The sequence below is a fragment of the Puntigrus tetrazona genome, chromosome 24 (assembly GCF_018831695.1).
Source record: "Puntigrus tetrazona isolate hp1 chromosome 24, ASM1883169v1, whole genome shotgun sequence".
Taxonomy (NCBI): Eukaryota; Metazoa; Chordata; class Actinopteri; order Cypriniformes; family Cyprinidae; genus Puntigrus; species Puntigrus tetrazona.
Window position 1 is genome coordinate 14,376,484 of NC_056722.1, and position 23,230 is coordinate 14,399,713.

The 23,230-nt window shown below is 35.6% G+C and overlaps 1 protein-coding gene across 2 annotated transcripts in view; it reads right to left on the reverse strand.

Moving 5' to 3' along the window:
* Window positions 1–23,230, reverse strand: part of stau2 (staufen double-stranded RNA binding protein 2) — an 89,373-nt gene that overhangs the window by 59,023 nt on the left and 7,120 nt on the right. For both annotated transcript variants that reach the window (XM_043225613.1, XM_043225612.1), the window contains exons 6-7: window positions 7,075–7,234; window positions 2,813–2,920 (exon numbers count right to left, since the gene is read on the reverse strand). In XM_043225613.1, the coding sequence (XP_043081548.1) occupies window positions 2,813–2,920; window positions 7,075–7,234 (268 nt within the window). The remainder of the gene's footprint in view (window positions 1–2,812; window positions 2,921–7,074; window positions 7,235–23,230) is intronic.

The following is a 23,230-nucleotide window of genomic DNA, read 5'->3' on the forward strand; positions in this document are numbered from 1 at the left end:
CAAAAGATGATATTTGGAAAGAAGTTTCAACTGTTAACTTTTAAGAACAGCACAATAAAACTGAAATTGTGATGCATCCTACTGCGATTACAGACACAAAAAGACAGATTTTTTAAAACATAAACACTGCATATTTGCACTGTGTTTATTTACATGCTCATGATCCAGTGCTTTCAGTGTCTCAGAGCAGCTCAGTTTACAGTAAATGCTGCTTCATATGAAGGTTTTTTTTTTTTTTTTTTAGTGTTCGGAATAACCAAAAAAAGACTGAACAACTTATGCCAAACAATGATGTGATGTGGTCAAATAAATGCGTCAGAGAAAGATGCTACAATCATTACAAGCATGATGACAGCGAGAGCACTGCATCTCATGTCTCAGACGAGAAGAAGAAGAATGGCTGTTTCTGGTTATAAATTGGAAAAATATATGGGGAAAATGTGAAAAACCATGTTCAGTATTCAGCCTTTGGTCCAGTGTTTCATTTTGTTTGGCTTTGGCCAAATTTTCCTTTTAGTGCATCCCTAGTACTATCACATAAAAATACAAAAATAACAACAAATAATCTAACTACAAACAACAACACAAATCAATACAAAAAAGCCAAGATAAAAATCTAATAAAGTCTTACATTAGTTTTTAGTTACATGAATTGAATGAAGTAAATAACATTGCATATTTTACTGTATAAAGATGAATTCTTATTAAAATGACTAAAGCTATTCAATAAGGAGAAGTTGGTGATTTCCTTGTCTTTTGATTTGAATTTGACATTAAAAAGGACAATTTACAGATCCAGTACACTGCATTCAATACTAATACACAGTACCAAGATGGGCATGTTGACATAATTTTTGTGTGAATTTGTCCGTGCAAGCACAAGACTGAGATGCAAATCCTCTCTCTTCTAGGTCTTAATGTTTAAACTCGCAAGGCTTAAATAAGTTTTGTTTTAACATCAATAGCAACGTGTGCTGTTCAGCTTTCACCTGCGTATGAGTGATATCAACAACCGTGTGATGAAGGCATAAATAACTGGTCATATTCAAGCATACAGCACCCGCAAAGTTTACAGTCACTGGTTTGTCCACTTTTCTTTTGTAATGTATTGGGAAGCCAGAATGTGTATATATAAACAGAAACAAACAGTTCTGCGTGTTATTTTTGACTAACAATTTTACAGAGGATTTGTCAGATTGAAGTTGAAACACAGTACAATCTTAGATAGAAAACCACTGCATATGGTTTGATTTTTTTTTATTTTTTTTTTTACTGAGAACCGTTACAGCCCTATTATAAACACTTGAGCTCAATCACACAATTATGGGCCAAAATGTGCAGCCCCCTTACAAGGCACAGGAACTCTTGTTTCTTTATAAAGAAAGCTGATAGGGTCTAAAACAACACTTGTCTTCACTGAATTTTACTGTATGGAAAATTTTTATGGACAAAGAATTTTTTTTTTTAATTGTTGCTCCACAGAAAGAAAGTTGTACAGGTTTGAAATGACATAAGTGAATTTATGTGAATAAATTAAGACAAAATGTAAATTTATTCAGTCATTTAAAAGATTTCATTTAAGTAGTTCAGGTTGTCTCTGGTCACCACTGACTTTCACAGTAGGAAAGAAAAATACTACAGAAGTCATAGATGAGCCAAAACAGCCTGCTTACAAACTTTTTTCAAAACACTTCCTTTGAAGTCACTTCAGAAGAACAAAGAAATTCATGCAGGTTTGGAACTACTTGAGTGTGAGGAAATGATGACAGACTTTCAGTTTTGGGGCGAACTATAAGTGCCACATGTTTGTACAAAAAAGGGTTTCATGGTTTCTCACACAGTGAACAGTTCCGTAATATTCCATGTTTGTGTGCTAAAAGAATCAGGAACAAAACGTTTCCATTCCTACAAATAGCTGGGGAGAAAATTCCTGAAAAGATCTAACAAGGTTGAAACGAGTCCAGGCTCTCACAGATGACTTACAGTCAAAACTTTAAAGAAAAAAAAAAAAAAAAAACGGCTACGGTGTCCAAATGCAGTTAGATTGGGGTCCCCAGACGTAACAGATTGTATGCAAGTGGAGAACGCACGTCAGGAAGATTCTGGTTGACCAAAGCCAAATAGATGATTGCAGATTGCGAAGTTGGAGACAGCTGTGGAAAATCATTTAAGATAAACACGGATGCGATAGTAGTCAGGCTAGAGACCCCTTAGACTTCCTCTGGTGTTTATGTAGAGCGTTGTGGTTTGTGTTGATTTGAAGCGTCGATCTTTAATGAAGTGCTGATTTTGAAAGGTGTCCAAATCACCCTCCTCCGCACAATAAACGCTTTAAAGCAATTACAATTACCAGATTTAACAGATGCTGACAGAGCTTGACCAAGAACAGGCGCTTAATATAATCACTTTCCCACTTCATCCTCTTTATTTGAAGCTAGTAATTTTCAATTTATCGAATGAACGGATATCTAAATATATTCTGCTGGGTGTTGATTAAATTAGAATGAACACTTGAACGTTAGGGGGAAAACATTACCGTTAAAAGGAGACACTTGTTTTTAAAGCATCACAGAAAATCACATTTAAAGTTGTCCATATTGCTAATCAAAAATAAAGTTTTAATATATTTACGGTAGGAAATTTGCTAAATATCTTCATGGAACATGATCTTTACTTAAGATCTTAATGATTATTGGCAACAACTGCTTTGGAGTACAAATAAAATATTTCATGAGCTAGATAGGGTCACTAGAATTGGAAGTAACCGTGCAATGAAAATGATTGTTAAACTAATTAAAGTAGATTAGTTTACCTCAAAGTTAACAGGCAGGTTCCTTTTAAGGGCGATCTCGTAGACCAGGCTGATCTCAGATTTGCTGGCATCACTGTTCTCCTCCGTTTCTTTCTTTTCCTCTGAACACTAAAACAGTTAAACACAAAACAGGCTTATTACAAAAAAGCATATTGGCCTTTTCAAGTCATGATGTTACCTTGTTTTGGGCAACTCTTTTAGGGTTTTTATATATATATATATATATATATATATATATATATATATATATATATATATATATATATATATCTCAAATCAATCTATCACTTATTCAAAGATTCAAAATTGTGAGCTCTAGTATGCATAGCAGCATAAATAAATTGCACACAAATTATATTTAACTTTATTTTTTTAAATTATATTTTTCTGTTCAATTGTTTTATTTATTGCTGTCCAATCACAGCAATTTTTAAGGTTTATTGATTAAATATGCAAACTAAAAATAAAATTAAACGTTTTTTTTCATATATATTCTGAATATTTTATTGTATTTTTAAGTATATTGTAGATTAAATTGATAATATGCTGACTGATATACTAACATTTTGCATTAAAGAATAAAAATGGCTTAAGAGGAATTAAAACCTGCCAAATGAAACAACACCCAAAAATTTATATTCTCATTTCATTCCAAACACAAAAGACTTTCATTCATCTTCACAACGCATTTTTTTAAGAAATCCAAATCCTGCATAGACAGCAACATAAAATAGTCTAATTTGGTCTTAGGGGTTTGAAATGAAATGCGGGTGAGTAATTAAAGACAGAATTTCCATTCTTGGGTGAACTATCCCTTTAAGAACAGACTGTATGATCTCAAAGTTGATGGTGGGTCTGCTTCAACGCATGACTGCGGTTTCTCATGTACCTCCGCTGAAAAGAGATGCTTCTGGTTTTGTTGAACAGTTGAGATTCTGAAGAAAGTGGCTTGGTTTTGTAAGAAGAAAAAGCTTTCAAACTGATCCAAAAGCAGTTCCTTTAGTTCCGATTCATATCTTATCAACTATAAAAGGAGCTGCAATAGAACTCTCACACAAGTTCCAAAGGGTGACTTTTAATATGATCCCTGCAGCATATTATCTTGGTCACCTCCATTACACTACTGACATTTCTTTTCAGAATGAAGAGTGTGTTCTCATGCAACGCATGAACAAGAGTGTGTGATCTAAGAGCACTCGATCAAGTTGTGTTTTTTTGCAGACATTCAATACAGCGTTCTCAGTGTCGTCCTTATAGCGATCGCACAGCATGATGTCATTGTGCGTTTCCTTCAAACGCCTGTTAATGATGTCTGGGATGGAGAGCCGTCAGGTGGTCTGGAGAGTGTGAGACTTTGTCTGACAGACTGTGAAGGCTCGCTTGTGTGTCCTTCTTAAACTGAACCGACAGGTCACAAGCTAAATTTGATATTGTCGTGTACTGCACTGATCAAAAAGCATCGAAATTTGGCTAAAATATCAGAACATTTACTCAGTTTTGGAAAGAATGAAGAGAGTTCAAATTAAGCAGATTTTGAGAAACATCTCTAGCCTTCTGCTCTTCCTCAGACTGCAAATACATCCAGATGTACCTCAAATACTTTACAGCTATCCCACACTTTCTAACTAAAGATTTCCCAGGACTTTTCCAGTTGTTTCAGGGTTTAAATAAAATCTGAGGATTAAGATCACACTCGCAAAAGAGTATAATGACTACAGAGATTTCCTAATACTTTTATTTTTGGTTTATTTTTGCCATGATTTATTTCTGGTATTGTCTGAACCTATCCTCCGATTTATACAGTGTCAGGATAACAGCACTTTACAAATGGATGCATGTATGTATCTACAAATAAGTCAAAAAAAAAAAAATAATAATAATAATAATAATAATAAATGTAAAAAAAAAAATCACAATTATATTTTGCACTATTAGTAATTAATAAATAATAAATTAGGATTATAGATAATTCTGCTCTGACCTTCTACCAAGAGACTGTTATATATCATATATATTATGAAAGGCATAATAGAGATATACAGTGAACACAATTGTTACACACACACACACCTTACATGTACATCTACATGTTTCTAAATTTTGGAATCGTCCAAGTACACTTTGTGTTATGTACTGCTTAAAAAAAATTAAAAAACTATTTAAAAAAATTATAATCTTTGTGAAACTTGCAAAACTACAATTATTTTAATTTAACAAAGAGATTTGTTTATTTTGAATGCACATGTGTTTTATGTATCAACTACATCTGAATCTAAGCTGAGCCTCATGTTTTTTTAGAATCTAAAAAAAGGAGCCATTAGTGTCTGATATAACAATTGTGTTTTACAAACATCATTTGGGCTCATCCGCTAAATAGAGTAAATTAAAAAACCAAAAAAAAAAAATCAACATTCTGATGGATTAATCATCCGCTTCCCTTTGAAAACCCCTCAAATCCGCCTTTCTGTCAGCACGTCTTCATCTGAGAGATTTCCTGCTTACAGTGTGCGGTCACTGAGCACCGTTCCCATCACAACCAGAACACGTTAACTCGGTCTTCAACGGTACAGAGGAGCTTCCCGAGGTCTGTTTACTAACCACGCAGAGCTGTGCTTGCTGTACATACTGCCGTCTTGTTTACTCCCTCGACAACTCTGTTAGCACGTGGTAAACAATTGGCTTTGTGAGTTTATGAGCGCGTCGAGGGGAAGAAAAACACGGTGTACTTGACAATAAAAATCAGCTGAGCAACAACCACTGGCTCGCATTCACTAATTACGATGCAAGAGGCCTCATTCGTGAGGTCTCAACAGGTGCGTGCATGCATGCATTTGTTCTCATTCATATTATAATGTTGATGAATCTGTGTAATTTCCAATGAGCAATTTCCACCGTGTACGTTCAGTGGATACTCTCTAAAATGACGCCAGGATGACACGGAGAGCAATTGTTAAATAATGTCTTCAAAAAGTAAAAGTGCTATGGAACTGTAATGTGTTCGCCATGCAGTTCCCTGAAAATAACTGCACACCTTAGAACGTTCGTCAGCCAATCAGAAAAAAAAAACGCTCATATTCTCATTCTGATGTCATTTCATTTTATGTAATTCTAAATGAGGGATCCAGTACACGTAGTTAGTGGTTTGAAAAATAAAGCTCCGAAAGACGTGCGCACAAATACGTGTGAATGAAACCCATTGTGAGTGTGTGTTTGTTTGTGTGAGCATGATACTCATCCTCGAGGTTTGAGATACGGTACAGGACTGGGGAGACATGCAGACGAACATGGTTTTGCCCTGAGGTGTGCGCAGGTACGGTGTGTATCAATTTGTTAAGCAATACACGGAAGAAGCGTCTGACAAAGCCCTCATTATGGAGACAGAAGGGGGACAAGACTAAACAGGAGAGGCGCCACTGCGGTTTAAATAACCTCGCTCCATGCCAGGCATTTGGGGCACAATGTAATATGATTTCCGGTGGGAGAAATTAGTATTTTGAAGGTTGGCCCGCAGCTGCGCGCAAACAAGGCTCTGACAGAAACTGAAGCTCTGGGGAGATGTTGTGAACACTGACAGAAGATGAGGAAACAGGACAGTTGTGTCTTCTTAAATATCGTGACTTGGATCGTCAGCCTGAATATCACTTTTACCTGACAACAGGTTATGAATATGCAGAGCATGACAGGCTTTCAAGAGACCTTTGTCAGACCTTCACTGGAAGTGCATCATTTTTTTTTTTTTATTATTTTGAAAATCGAATTTTGCAAATATACTTAATGTACGTCTTTTTCTTCTAAATGTTTGCTCTTCAGCTGCTTTTTTTTTAATAATAAAACAAGGACTTCAACACGGTGTCAGATTATGTATACGTAAAAATACACCAAAAACAATGAAAAAAAAAAGATGTAAGGGACATTTTTGGTGAAATGGAGATATTTACATGAAACGAAAGCTCTTAATGAGCTCTGACATTATAAAAAAAATTGAAATCAGCACAAAGTATAACAGGATTTTTGTTTTGGCTCTCCTGTAAAGTTGGTGAAATGACTAACGCCTTTCTGGTTCTCACCCCTCCATTCTATTTTAATATTTTATAGAAAACCTTTCAGGATTTTTCAGGCTCTTGTAACATTATAAACGTCTTTAATGTCGCTTTTGAGGATTTTTATGCGTCCTTGCTGAATAAAAGCATTATGAAATCATGAAAAAATCATTTGATTGCATGTCTGTGTGTTCTGTTAGGTAGGACAGTTGTGAAGGTTACCTGAGGTGGTCTCTCTGGAATGGGTTCGTTCTTCAGGGCCTGAAGGGCTTTCATGGCCGCATTGTGTCGGGCAGCTTGGCGAGTCCGCCCCTCTCCGATAAACTCGTTGTTCCCCACTGTCAGCTGCACATAAAATACCTTAGGCACTGGGTAATGGTACCTAGGTTTGGGAGAGGGCCAAGAGACAGAGAAGGAAAGGTTGAGTGAAAGAGAAAAAGGCAGGTAAAAGGAAAAAAAAGCCCTTTGATTTATAAGAGGATTATCTTATCGAAACTTGGCAGTTTTATTACAACACAAACTCTAGAATGGAAACGATAGACACTCGAAAAAAAAATAGGAGTTGAATTGAACATGCCGACTGCTAATTGGAAGGAATGACAGGAAAAACATGACTTGTGATGGAAAGAAAGCAGCAAAATAAGGTGTGGGGTTTTTCCATCCATACTATCGGGAATACAGGAATATTACAGTTCCAGCTAAAAGGATAAGCAAATAATTATTAGAATTAAAATTCATGTAATTGCTGATAACGAATACAATATTTATTTATTTTTTTTATTAAAATTCTATGAATAATGCATTTCACACTACTTGTCTTTTTTGTAAATAAACAACTGAAAACTTCAAATAAAAGGCTAATTTAATAATAAATCAATATTAAACAATAAACACCACTATTGCAAATATTTGTATAATAATTAAACATTTATATTCAACATTTTCAAGTTTAATGTTTTTAATAAAAATGTTACTGTTAACTATTAAATATTAACTGTGTACATAAGAAAGTGTAATTTTTATTTGAATACTTTTTACTAAAAACAGTTCAACTTCAAAAATGTTTTTTATTATGTCATGTTTTTATTGCGGTAGCTGAAATGATTAATATATAATACATATAATATATATATATATATATATATATATATATATATGTGTGTGTGTGTGTGTGTGTGTGTGTGTGTGTGTGTGTGTGCGATAGCAGAGGCAACTTAATATAAAAAAATAAAAAATAACATGAGCAATCACAATACTTGCCAAAAAATTAAAAAATAAAAATAGATGTGAAAGACAACAGACGATGCTTTCAGGGCAATTTCTCTGAAATGTTAGCATTCCAAGTAAAGTGCCACTACTAAACAAATATAGACTACAGATACGCGAGTCTGCCTCACTAACGGATTAGTCGGTTGTTGTTGGACAACTAGTTAAGTATCGAGACCTTACTACACACGCTATATCGTACATTAATATGTACCCCTTCACTTCGCTGTCACTGAGCTCCAATGAAGTAAGTGTCTAAAGACACAAAGGCTGATGGGAGTGGTGTACAAAGCTTTAAAACAACTAGAGAAAAGACAGATTTATTTCTGAGGCGGAACCCGAACAATATTGGTAGAGTAATAAATGATGAAATTAAAGGGCCCTTCTTCCATGGGGTCAATGACATAACAATGAGTTGGTGAAATAATGACTCCCATTGGCTCCAAGCGAAGGAGCTCAGAACAAAAGCAGCTTCACATATATCCAGCTTTCTTTATCTTAACTTTGGCTCACCCATGCAGGGCTGTCAGGCCGCTGTTCAGTGGGCAGATTTAAGGGTCTGTTTGCACTTTAAGGCCTTTATGAGGAACGGTACTGACTGACCCAGCGTCAGCTCTCCCCCTTTCCTCGTCGAGGAGAACCCATTCACACTCCTCTGGAGCGTCTGGGGACCGAACTGTGCTAAAAAGTAGCTGCCGCTTTCCAAAATCATCATGCTCTCACGGTTTTAGCTCTTATCAGCAACTGGGGAATTAAAAATACATCAACAGCAGTCATGGACAAGGTCAAAATACGTCGGACTCTCAGAAATGCTTAGAATCAGATGCTGGAACTAAATGGTACATTTTGTTAAAGCCAACTGTTTAGAAATCCTTTTAGTTCCGTATTCTGATTCATTTCCAAGAGAAGGAGAAATGTGGGGGAAAATGTAGGAAACCGCTTGAAAAAATACAGTAATCACGCTGACAGAAATCTGTTATGCCAACCAATCAAAAATAGAGTAGCGTGTTTTTATTTTCCATTTAAATATGTTTTAAAAAGTAATTTATTCCTGTGATGGCAAAGCTGTACGTTCTTGTTCCTTCAGAAATCATTATGATATGTAGATTTTGAAACATTTGTTATTTTGTAATATTATTTATTATAAATACTGGGGGGAAAAAACAGCATTTTTTTTTTTGGACAATATGATAATATTTTTTATTAATAGACATTTAAAAACAACAGTATTTACTTGATCAATTAAATAAATCCTTGTGGAAAAAAATACAAGAAATTTTATATATGCATCATATATGCATCCATGCACACACACACACACACACACACACACATACACTATTATATCTTTTTCTTAAGCCAAAAAAAAGGTAAAATGTGTTTCAAATGGGTTCTGACTTTCATAACTGTTTAAACTTGTCTAAAGTCTAAAACTGAAACAGGCATGTGCCATGTACTGAATTATACTGAACTAAGGGTCATTTGATCTATACACTTTTCCATAAATGTTCCAGTTATTTAGTTTCAGCTAATAGAGAACTTCCATTTCATTGTAGGGCTCGTGATATTAGATTTGATACCAATTGAAGCCATCTGGGAGATGTTGAAATCAAAGACCATGCCAAAGCCACCAGGAAAGAAGAAAAGATAGCGTTACACGCCTGATAATGAAATGCAGAACTATATTCCTGCCCAATAAAATTATATCATAATAATTCCACAATGACTGAGTAACTAGTACAACCACATAAATCAAGAACGTGGGTCTCTAAAATATATCTGCATTTAATTGTTGAAATAATTAGTTCAGCGCAAAGCTTCTATTTCAGATCTCTTCTGAAAATCCGATAAATAAAAGCATGTGTTCAAATAAAAATAAAAAAATTAATATTTCTTAATTAATCTTAAACTACTTTTAAATGTAAAATATGTTTCATTTATATACCACATGTGTATACTGGGTGTTCTAGAATAATTATTATGACAATTAAAAGCAGTGTTAAAAGCATGAATCCATTGGGCTGATTTTAACCAGTGTGACTTCTTTATTATAGTATTTGATAATACAGTATATTGAATTGGATTTTATATTTATGTATATGTTCACTTTTTTCATTTAAATTTCAGTTTAAGTTTTAGCAATTCTGTTAGTGCGCTTTCGTCAGTTTTATTTGTTTCTTTTTATTATATTTTGCTTTATATTTTGTTGGCAAGACGACATTTCACATTTTCATTTTCATCTAATATGTATATTTTTCGTAAAATAAAATGTGCTTTTAAAGTGTATTCTTAATATTTTTTAATTGACATTTCTTTATCAGGTAACTTCTCTTTGAGGTCTTACACTCTGTATACTGAAAAAGAGTTACATTTTAAGAAATATCATTCAAATGAAATAATAAAGCAGCATTTAAACGCGCGTTAAGTTACGATAATTCATCATGTGCTTGTGTTGTTGTTGTTGTTTCAGCTCTGCATCGTAAATGTGTCTACCGGCTTTTTCTGGTAATTCCTTCCTTGATTGCTCGAACTGAGTGGGAGGTTGTGTCTATGGTTTTTTAATGGTTGTAAAATCATTCCAGCACATGTGTGTTCGGAGACGCATCTCTGCGCCAGCGTCCTGCGTGTGTCCTGTCTGCTCCAACAGTGATTCAGCATTTCTCTCCCAGAATTCCAAGGGGTTCTGCGCTCGGCTGACCACAGCCCCTCTGAGGGAGGCGGAGCCTGCCCTTGCATGTCAAGCGTGGTCCCAGACGCTTGGAGGAAATGCCAAGTGCAACATGGGACCAGGCCAGGATGTTGGGGCGGTCGGTTTTCTGGTTACAGGTGCAGGGAGAGTGTCTGCGGCCCCGGCTCGTAGGAGGCCCCTTTGTGCAACGTGGGAAAGTCGTTGCTGACACACTCTGAGCCACATTAGACCCAATAATCTATCAGCACACACACCAGCCAGGCCTGTCTGGTCTGCATTAGAAAGGAACACAAGCCAAAGCTGGGAACACCTAGTGAGAGGACAGGGAGAGAAACCCACTGGAAGGCAAACATTAGCGTTGTCTTTTATTTATGCGTGTGAAGGGATGATGAAAAGAGACGTGGAATGACTCAATAAATTTATAACTCACAGCGAACGACTACCAAAAAACACTTTGAAGATGTGCTTTCAAAAGAAAAGCTCATTTGTAAAATGGATCACCCATTGAGCCACAATCAGAAAGACTGTACCATTTAAAAGACGTCACCCAAAAATTTTGATTCTGTCATAATTTGCTCACTCTAATGTCATTCCAAAAGTGTACAAGTTTCTTTTTTTGGTGAAACACAAAAACTTTTTCTTGACCACTATTTTACAGTAAAATGTTACAATAATACTATTTATTATTTATCCAAATTGATGTAATATACTACAATCATGCATAGCTACACACAAACTGTGGGGTCCAAAACTTTTGACTCAGCATTTAGATGACATTTCCAAGTTTTTAATAGAGTGATTTGTGATTGTACAATATACTTTCCTGCAAGCCATCTTAATTAATCCTTGATTTCACAGAATACATTAGATGGGACAGCCTTCATTTAGATTCTGTATATTGTCACTTCAGAGGAAAGGGAAAACATCGAATCCAATCAACGTCGCGCGCACCAGTAGAGATTTTGGATTATTGTTTCTATTGTTTTAAGCATTACAGTTTAAAAGCAGATGATGTCAAGCCTTAGAAACGAGAAAGAATTAACTTGGCTATATGTGTGTGCTGTTTCTGTCAGAGAGACCGCGGGAGTATTGAACAAAGTTATTTTTACCACTTTATAGGCCGTCAACAGTTAAATACACACACTTGTATGTGCTAAAATGCCCATCTTCTCGTAAACAAAGTAATTTAGGTTAAGTGAAAACAAACAGCTGAGAAAAAAAAACACATGTGTAACAATATAATGGGACTAGGCGGTTCTTAAAGTGACAGCAGTCTGATATTCCTGCTGTCTTTCATTCATAATCAAACAACAAATTTCTATTTAATTTACAAAGTGAAGAATATGCAATGTTTTTATACTTTTGATTACTTAGCATTTCTTATTTGTTCTATGGTATATTTTGTCCTGTTGTTTTGCTTAGTTTCTTATTGAAGCGCTGTCTTTAGCTTTTCTTTTTGTAATATTGACAATGGTGGCAAGAATTATGTTTCAGAAGCACTTTATTTCATTCCTGTTTCTCATGTTCATACTATGCACTTCCTGAAGTAATTAAAATAACTAGTAATAACCAGCACTAGCCCTGAACCTACCCCTAACCCTGCGTCATGTAGTTAACTAAATAAAGTTTAACTGAAATTGTTCATGAAGACTTTACAGCAAAAATAATTATATTGTGATATATAAGGAATAAAGTACATCCAGCAGGTTGTTATCGCAGAATAAAGCCTGACAGGCTTATCGCCAGCCCGACGCAAAGGGCTTATTATATGGCTTCCTGCCACAAAAGTAAACAATTAAGTTTATTTAATTATTATTCAATTATTTTTTAACAATGCTACATTTTAACTCGTGGTTAAGCGTTTTAAGACACAAAATGGTGCCAAACTGTCAGCAAATGTCAAGATGTTCATAGTACCCAGGCTAGCCTGTGTTGTTAGTTTTACCAGTTGTTATCTGGGAATAACAAACCTTAGAATGTGGTGACTGACCAATCACAATCGAGTATTTCACAAAGCCGTGTAATAAATATCATTACCATGAAACAAAATGACTAATGTCATGATATAAAATTCATATCGCCTAGTCACACCTGTCACATTTTTAAGGAAGAAAGCAATTACACGTCATGAAACAATATACGTTATTATGTAAAAACTCTTTCTAATCTGGAACATAGTCAACAAATGAGCATTTGATTCGTGACTAATGATGCTGATTGACGCGTACGACTACTCCCTCAAGTTTCATCGCACAACGAAGAGTCATGGATCATCCCAAACACACTATTTTGTAACAAATGCTCATATATCCTTTCAAAAACAAGACTAGACTCCCTTCCTGTAGTTATTCAAGCACAAATCCACCTCAACTCCCTCGGGAGGAGGCTCACGCCCAAATCTCGAGCGGAGTTCCTTGGCCCAGATGTCGGATTATGTTTCACCATTGGCCAGGATGTATTGGCGATCTTTTCTACAGCTTTAGAAGCTGTGAAAAAATGTCAGAGGTATGGTTTTGATGAATGAAGCATTTGGGACCGCATATCATCATTGATGTATTGCATCCAGAAAATATGCGGCGCGGCATGATAGCAACTAAAACAACGAAGGTGACTGGTTAGTCTTCATGTGTGCGCTTTAGTGAAGAGATAAGCAGTAAATCTGACAGCAGGGGAAAGAAATAAAAAAAGTTTTTGAATGAGTAGAACAAAAGTATACTTTGCTTTTTATTAATAAAATATTAATATTGATTTTTACACCAAAATGACAGTATAGTTCCTAATCATATCCGCCTTTTTGTTGGTCTTAGACCTACAGAAGCGTCACGCTTTACAAACAAAAAATATTGAAACTCTTTGGACATTTTTAAACAAGATGCTTCTGGTCTAATCAGATTCAATTGTCTATGCTAAGCTATGTTAAAATGCTATCGCTAGATCTGTAGTTCGGCTAAATGGATTCAAAAACAGTAAAACTCAACTGTTTAACTCTGGGGGATTTTCAAACAAAGTGGAGTGTTCTGTCAAACCTGCACTGTAAATTATTTGAGCTTAAGTAGAAATAACTGCCTAATGCTTGTTTCCAAGATGGCCGCCAAGCGAACTGGTTGTACACTGACTTTGTGTAAACACAGTAGAAAGGACAGACAGGGTCTTGACTACTGATCAGTCACCTGGACAGGCTTTTTAACAGCCAGGCAACGTGCCAGACTATCTCTCTTTCTCATCATTGATTGATCATCAGTGTGTTGCTAACCTTAAGTAAGAGCTAGCCGCACATGCTGGGACTCTGATGACTTCAATCTATCTCTTGCTTTTTTAACTGCTAACAGGAGGCCCCGAACACAGTTACGTTCTCCTTTACATTGACATGGATACACATCACTTGTGAATTCTCGGCGTAGAATACTGAAAATCCTGTGAGGATTAGAGAGAAAGCGTATTAACATGCTAACAGGTGTTACAGCTTCTCCAGATGAATGATAAAACGGCCTGACTGACCCACAAATGGTTCTCTCCAGATGAAATCCAGTGTTTCAGTAGGGATCCGTGCAAAACAAAAAAATGCTTGGTTTGAAAGTGACTTTCGTGTGAGCAAATAATGAGTTAATGTAGTAGCAGAGCTACAGCATATGTCATTGCGGAAACGAAAAAAAAGAATTACTTGATTTTGACACCTTCCAAAGAAGTGGTGGTGCTTGGCCGTATAAAATAGTGCAGATGTTTGAGATATCAAAACTTTGGCTTATGCAATAAGCAGCTTTTTTTGTTTTCATACGATAATTAATAAATCACTAATATTAAAATTAAATCAATTTAATGAATTAAAAATTAAAAAACTAAAAGCTTAAATATATCCACACATGAATTCATCATTTTAGTGTAATAAACATTCCATTATAAGGTAAAATGTTTTTCATTTAATGATTCTATTTTCAGTTTTTATTTTAATTTTAGTTCAGAACTGTTAGTTAGTTCAGAAAAGTTTTTCATTTAATATATTTCTTTTTTTCAGCTGTATTTATTTCACATTTAAAAAAATAGTTGTAGTATTTGTTTCTGTTAACAATAACACAGTAGTACAATGTACAGGACAAAAGAAATGCAGAAAAATAAATTGATCCGTATTTTTAAAATGACAGATGAAAGTTTCAGAGACAGTGTTTAAACATGACACCCTGAGGTCATTATTTTTTAACATGCAAAAATTTCCAACTCAATTTTCAACGACCTTAACTAAGTGAATGCTGGTCATTTAAATGACCACAAACAATTAAATACCCTGTATCAAAATACCAATACATTTGAAAAACCTCTCATAATGGGCCGTTAACCAATATAGTACTGACATGCTACGTCACAGTCAATGTCCAGCACACCAAACAACCAATCTCTGTGAATCTCAAGCCTTGCAAAACTCCTTCATCCCGGTCAACAGGACAGTTGTATTTTATCTAACAGTCCCTGGAAACCGCTCATCTCCAGATTGCACAGATTAACTTCCAACACCCCCGTCCCCCTGAGAGACGAGAGAAAACACGGGTACTTCCTCCCATTCACCCCTCCAAGTGTCAATTGGCATTGCTGGAGATTTTTTTTTTTTTAAATAATAATAATACTGCATAGCGTCCCACTGGACCACAAAAGGTTTATCATCAGGGGGTGAAGACCTCCTACATGAGACATGTCCCAGGAGGGGACATGGGAAGGCAGCAGGCATGAAACAAACTAAACCCCCCGTGAAGAAAGGAAGATGTGTGACGTCTTTAAAAACACCTTCCACTGACATACAACAGCACAGGCTGTGGCACCATGGGGCTTTTTTTAATCAGAATTTTTGTATGAACGACACAATGCAGGAAACAAATAGCGGGCTGGCATTGAAGTACTACAAAAGGCATCTTTTCATAACAAGTATTGTAATAAATCGGCAGGTGGTGCTGACTCTAATCCACGCTGGATCAGAAAACTGCATAAAATCACGGCTACATATTCATGGTCCGGCGTTAATTGGGCTATAGCAGAGGTTGAAGGTCCATAACAATATAGTATACAGCCAAAACAGCAAAATAATCCAAATACCCCTTCGAAAGGCCCCTTAAAAGCCAGATCTGCCTTTCGGATGACACAGTACAGAGCTTTTGCGTTTATAACTTTAATTAAAGGTCAGCTAAAGCCAAATTCCTCTGGAGTGCGTGTTATGGTTCTTCTTGCAAACATGAGATTACAAAGCTCTCTGCTGGTTAATCAGTGGGTTTCCCCCATTTTATCACTTCAAAAATGCAGCGGCGAGTCAAATTCCAACCCTCCCCGATTCTTTACGACTGATTAAAAATGACACGCTGGCTTAATTAGACTGTATTTGCACATCTTGAGATTTAATTGGACTTCAGGTCCTTCTCATTTGCAGAAAGAGGCAGTGGTTGATGTAACTCTTCAGATAGGACTAAAAGCACTTAGTGTCAGTTGATTTACTGCTAATGAAGCAACTTTGGCACCGCGGTTTTAAGCTGGACTTATGCCCGGCACAGCTGCTTCTGTCCTCATTAACGACATTAGTTTAAACGCTAGTAGATGATTGTTTTAATTAAGACAGTAGCAACTGCTGTGATCAAAACATTTACCTTTTTTTTTTTTTTTTTTTTTTTTTAAAATGCAATTTATTGGAAGATGTTACCTGCAATTGCGATGCCAAGAACATTTGACTAGCACACAATTATAAAACAGGTGGTGCTTTCTTAAGTATCTTAAGGTGTTTTGAGGGCTTTCAGAATCTTGCTATGTGGTTGCTAGGTTGTTCTGGATAGTTTCTAGGCCATATGGCTCTAATCTGGGTTTTTGTCCAGCAGGCAAGATTTTAGAGAAGAGAGCAATTTTTTAACATGTTGCTTGTTAACTAACCTAAAACATATACATATATAATTTACATAAAATAAACAAAAACATTTTTAATTTTAATAAAGCAGGCAAAAATATTCACAAAATACTGATTCGCAAAAGAAATGAAACAAATAAAAGTAAATCAAAAACAATAATATTTAATAAAAATGTTAACATTTAAAATAAATAAAAATGACTATATAAAACTTTATTCGAATATGAACTAAAACTATGATAAAATATTATCTGTCTTGTTTCGGTTTTTGTTTTGTTTTTGTTCATGACGGTTCAGTGTTTATTTTCATGAGAGTTACTTAAAAGCAGTCTCACAATGTTTGCTTTACCGTACAGCTTGGATGTTTGCCATGAGAGATCAAACCATACAGAAGTACGGTCACTGAAACGGACCTCATGTGAGACGCACCTGTGTGGCTCTGTAAAGCAGCGAGCACCTGGAGCCAAACACAGAAGAGAAACGAGCTGTATGACTCAAAGACAAGCAGCTGTCCTCTGACTGCGAGCCACATTAATGACTCGCCCAAACAAAACAATGCCACCGCCATCAAAAAAAAAAAAAAAAAAAAAAAAAGCATTTTCATAGCAGCCCCTCCTATGTGCGAAGGAAAGCGCATGGCTTGAGCAACAACAGGGAGGGCCGCGGCAGAGCACTCCAAAACACACATTTCCAACAAACACCCCACACCTCGTCATTTAGAGGAAGCCATCCACTGACGCACCGCGGGACGGAACGAGATAACAGCGGAAAAGGAACCGTCGAATCTACGAAGGTGTTTCTGGTCCAGCCTTTTAATATGAATGTGAGTTTTGGAGTGATTCATGCTAACAAACCGCAAGTATGAGGCTGGACCACAAACAGCTGGGCTGACCATGAGACCTCCAGAACAATGAGCTAGCCTGACAGCGCTCCAACTCACACGGAAAGACCTCATTTGACCTGGGAGATCCATTATGTGGAGCAGCTCTGCAGCTGGGATGTAGATGACTGCAAACATGCTAAGAAGATGCAATCATTTAAATGGGAATAAAGATATAAAGGAAATCGCATGTGTTGCCTTGGCGAATAACTGAAATAGGTTGAAGTTGAAGCACCTGGAAATAAAATCTAAAACTTAAAATAAGTTTAAATGAATTAAAAAACTTTTTTTTTGTTTGTATGTTAACACTTGTATTGAATTGATATTATATAGCAATATTTTATATATAAATCTAGCATATTTATCTAAAATACTTGCAGGCCTACATGTATGTGTGTTCATTTACATATGCATGATAAATTTACACAGAATCTAGTATGCAAACGAAATTACTTTGTATCCATTAATCACGATTAATTGTTCTGAAGCCCTATAAAATGCGTGACAAAATTGCTAATAAATAAACGCATGAAAACTAAAACTGAAAGCATCTGAAATCAAACTCAAAAGATTAATTAAAAATATTATAGGATCTAATATGAAAATAACACTGGTAATGGATCAGTTATTACGCTTATTCATAAACGCTAATAACTGAGAAAAAATTTTAAATAAACACTACACTACAGACGCTACGTTATAAATATTGTAAAAATATATTTATATTTCCCATTTATTTGTACATAATTTTTTCTTTTATTATTGTTATTAAATATTGTCATCATATACTTGTTTATGTAATAATTAAAGCGGTCAAAATTAATGTGTTAACGCAAATTCATGTAACGGCACTAATTTTACTAACGTGTGAATAACACAATGCACATTTACTTGCTTGTAACCAGCGACTCTTTTTATTTCTAATTTATTCATTTTTAAGCACCTAAGTGACAATTTTTTAGGATTTTCGCAAACCTTTATTTTTCTTTTTTGAGACTTGCCAGTACACGCTCTAATTTTTCATTCCAGTATATACGAAATTACAGCACTACTGTTGTCTCTATTTTATGTGCGGCCTATTTGATTTTATCAGATGACGGCGCGAATGTAAAATAACATCTTGGAAGGGAGAGCTGCAATGGGTTGCAACGAAAACAGTTTTACTGAGAATTTAGCTGTATCAAAATACAGTATGTGAGCACAGAGATTTTTCACTAATAATAAATGATCAAATGTACATTTTCCAGCAGTAAGCTGCCCTGTCCTGTGAAAATGTAAACAGGCTTTGTGTAAGTTATCTTGCTCAGTGCATAGAAAGAGAAATAATGTGAAGTATTTTTCATGTGTCTAATAGACATGAACAAGTTCTCTAAAAAAAAAAAAACCCATCTATTACCTTTGAAACTTGTCTACTCTGCTCTGTGGTTTAAAATAAACGTATTGCATAAAGCATCCTTATTTGTTCTTTTACACGCGCTTGATTAGAACATTAAAAACTTGAAATTAAAAGTACATTTAGAAAACGTGTGATTAAGTTGAGATTAATCGAGAGTTAACTCGTGACAGTTAATCGCAATTCAAATATTCTAATCGATCCGACAGCCCTTGTGACGATATAGAAATACATTTGCCTAATAAGCTTGGCAACCAAGCCAGAAACCCTAGAAACCACATAGCAATGGCAAACTCAGACGCCCTTGGGAATCATGTAGAAAGATCCACGCATTTCAGTGGTGACTTTTACTCTTCATTAAAAGCAAAACTCTTCAAAACGCACATCAGTGATCCACGAGGTATTAAAAGCATATTGCGTTCAAGTGAAAGTTAAAGAATGGATGCTTTCCGCGGTAGCCCAAGAGCTGCACATAAACCTCTGCTTTATGAGTAACCGTTGATGAAGGTCTCGAACGGAAGCAAGGCCGTGGTCATTTTTTTGCATTTGATGCTGATATTTGGTAAACAAGTGATTATTCTGGCAGTTGCTTATGAGAGGAAGTCCAGCACCCTAATAACAGCACTTTTATTAAATCGTTTATGAACTGTGGATTCTGGCAGCCTCGTGGATGTGCGTCTGGACGCAGACATCATATTGCTGGAATGCTTAATGGATTCTCCAAAGAGCCGTTTGGTAGGTCTTTATACGAGTATACTGCTCGCCACTAGTTAATGATTACTTGCGTGTGAAATTACTCGATTATTAACATGACATCATACAGAAGGTAATTGGAGGCCTAGTTTTCAGCTATGCGTGCGTCTCTTGTAAATTCGGTGGTTGGGTAACGTGTACGTTCTTGCACTCTAGGCTTTTTTTTGGCATTATTCTTATTCTTTCTCCCTCAGAACTTCACAACATTATTATTTAAAACGTATAATTAAATATAACACGTTGAATGTAGACAAAAACACTACTTTGTATACAGATTGTATCTCCGTAATTGAGAAAATATTGATGAAAAGACAAGACACGTATTTTTAGCTCATATTTATGTTATTTGGAGTTCAACCATCCTGGGAGATACGGATAACATTCAACAGATGTTTGAAAATAATTTTGCACTAAATACTGGGATTCGGTCCGGGAGCACGCTAAAAAATGTCTGTGTAATAATACATGTGATTCATTTTAAAACAATCTGCTGACTACAAATCACCCCTTATTTTAAAATAAAATGGACATTTTAACCGCATATAGGTCATGGTTAAAAACCTAAGCTTTTTGTTTCGTTTCATTTTTGATTTCAGCTTTTTCTGTTGAGACTTAATTAATAAAATGCTATAGAGAAATATGAAATTAAATGATAGGCCTACTCTATGACATTAATGCCGCTAGTAACGGACGCAAATCACTGCTTTATCACAGAAGTGTTCATTGAATCGATTCTTTCAGAACTGATTCGTTCATAAACAAGCAAGAATGGGCCACTGAATCACTCGACCGATTCGTTCAAACCCCTGGATTCATTCAATATTTAGTGTGTTGCTTAGAGACGCCGCGCTGAAAATATTACTAAATATTGTATGTTATGAATATAAAAACTCATACTAGGGTTTTTTGATAATATATCTTGGATTTTGAGTACAATAGAAACTAATCACTAATGGTTTCCGTGGCACAATTACATATATTGAAATACTTGACACCAAAGTGCTGCTTTGAGAGGCAAACGACAGCATATTTAATCATTTATAAATCACTTTAATTTCATGGCAGACTTCTCAGAAGATTCTCTCTCCCTGTATTTGTTCTTGAACTGAGCAGACTCGGATCTCTTCTGCCGCTGGTTCAGTGTCTTGCGTTTTATTTAACGAACGATGTCGCAATAATTTACAATAATAAATATAATAATAATTACAAAGTCGAGTCTTGTCGAGTCATAAAGGTCAGGTCAAGCCAAGTCTCGAGTCACTGGATCTCATGTCCAAGTCATTTTCTTTATTTAGTCAAGCAAGTACTTAAATTACAGACTCAAGTAAAAGTCATGTGACTCAAGTCCCCCACTTCTGCCGTAGAACAATATAAGATAAAGTTGACCTATTTGCCTAAAATCGTCATAAAAAGTTTCAGAAATTGGGGTTCGCCAGCATGTGCCTGACTTGGCAACATGAAGATCTTAACTGTCAAGCTAAGTAAGCGTTAAATAGACAGATGCAAACAGTAATTCACAAGACACTCTTTGGTGAAGGGTGTTTAAAATGATCATACCTAACCGTTTTATGAATTCATGAGAGGCCTGAAGATTTCTTCCGTCATTATGCAGAGCTCTATTTTGGGCATAAGTTTCCATTTATGTCTATATTAATGCCAGTCATGGTCACCGGCTTTATCTCTGGCATGTCTGGCAGTGACAGACATCATTCCTAAAACATGACTCAGATGTTACAGGAAAGATAAATCAATTCCAGTCAACAAAGACTTCCCCTTTTACAAAAACTCATTTTGATGAGAAACCATGAAATACTGAAAACAGAAAAGATAGTGTACTGACTACACAATGTATTCTTTGTAGCAAAAGTGTGGTTGATTGAGGGAGTTGGTGTTGAGAAAACCGCCATGCTTTTACCATCTTATCTCGCCAACAGCCATGCCACAAATATAAATCATCACTTGATTTCCCAGTACCCTCAGATAAGCTACAGAAAGGAGAAGCAGGTGCCACAAAAGAACTAAAAATGAAACATTTGTTGGTTGTTATGAAAGACCAATCTCATTCTGAGGGGCATACTGTAACAGGTTTCGAAATGACATTTCTTTCTATCTCTGCTCTTCATGTAAGGTTGTGTGGTGCATGGTTGAAAAAAAAAAGTACATTTTAAACTTTAAATACTACGCACACTACAGTCTGTGAAAGTTAAAAAAAAGTACTTCATGATTTGTCAAAGAAAACTGTGTTTATTCTGACAATCGTTCATAGATATGTATGATGAAAAATGGAAAGAATTCCATACACAAAAACTGGAATTCAAATTTTCATTTATCTGCAAACCCAAAGTGAAAATACAGTTTAATAACCCATTAATTGATACATTTTATTAAATGAATGCTTTTTGTACATTCTATTCATTATATATATATATATATATATATATATATATATATATATATATATATATATATATATATATATATATATATATATATACACACACAAAGAGAGAGAGAGATATTCAAGTCGTTTATTTGATATGCAAATCTAGTATGCATATTTACTGGACTACTTATCATCTGTTTGTATGGAGGCATGTATTTACTATGGATATGGAGATATCAGAGGTATCGCGCCAACCGTACCCATGAGCCACGTTATCTTTATTGCAATCAAAACAAACCAAGGCGCTGATCTGGCCTAGACAGTGACGCATTTCCACCTCCACTACACAAGCTCACCTAGCAAACTCTCCTGCTCTGAGCTTCCAGTCATTTCAGCCACAGCTCAATATCAGACCAGGAAATATCACAGGAGAGGCTCCACAGCAATTATCCTCATTATTGTTACAGTTAAGCGCCGACGCAATGTTACTGTCATGCCCAAATGAGAGAAGGTGAGGTCGTCCCGGAAAAGACCCATCCAAATTTCGACTCTGAAAGAATGCAAGCGCTCTCCAAAGAAGATGTTGTTAGGAGCACAAAGCCTGGTGTTAGTCACAAAGAGCAAAGGCCTGGATGAATGAGGTAACTGTGTGAAGCTACCTGACTGCAGCTCAGTTCCAACTCAGATACACACGTGATTGGATAAGCCGAGTCCAGATTTGGTCTTTAGTCTAACTAAGCTGGGATAATGAGGAGCTGCAGCTCTTGGGTACGTGATTTGGTTCTCAGAAAGGGTTCTTTTGCTAATCTGCACAGCTGCGGTCTCGATGGGACTGAGAGAGGGCATGAAGCATGAGCTGATCGTAATGAGAATGTACAGTTGTGTGTAAATATGTACATTTGTTAACATCACAACCATGTCTTCATCTTTAAGTCCAAGTAAACACTACCTATTAGAAATTTGGTATTAATCTTTTATATTTAGAAAAAACATTTGCTAAATCATTTATTTTCAGAAATTAATTTGTTTTATCTAGCATGGATGCTTTAAATTGATTGCAAGTGATTTATAATATCACAAAAAAAATTCAATTTCAAATAAATAGTGTTCTTTTTATTTATCCAAGTAGAAAATGTGTGACT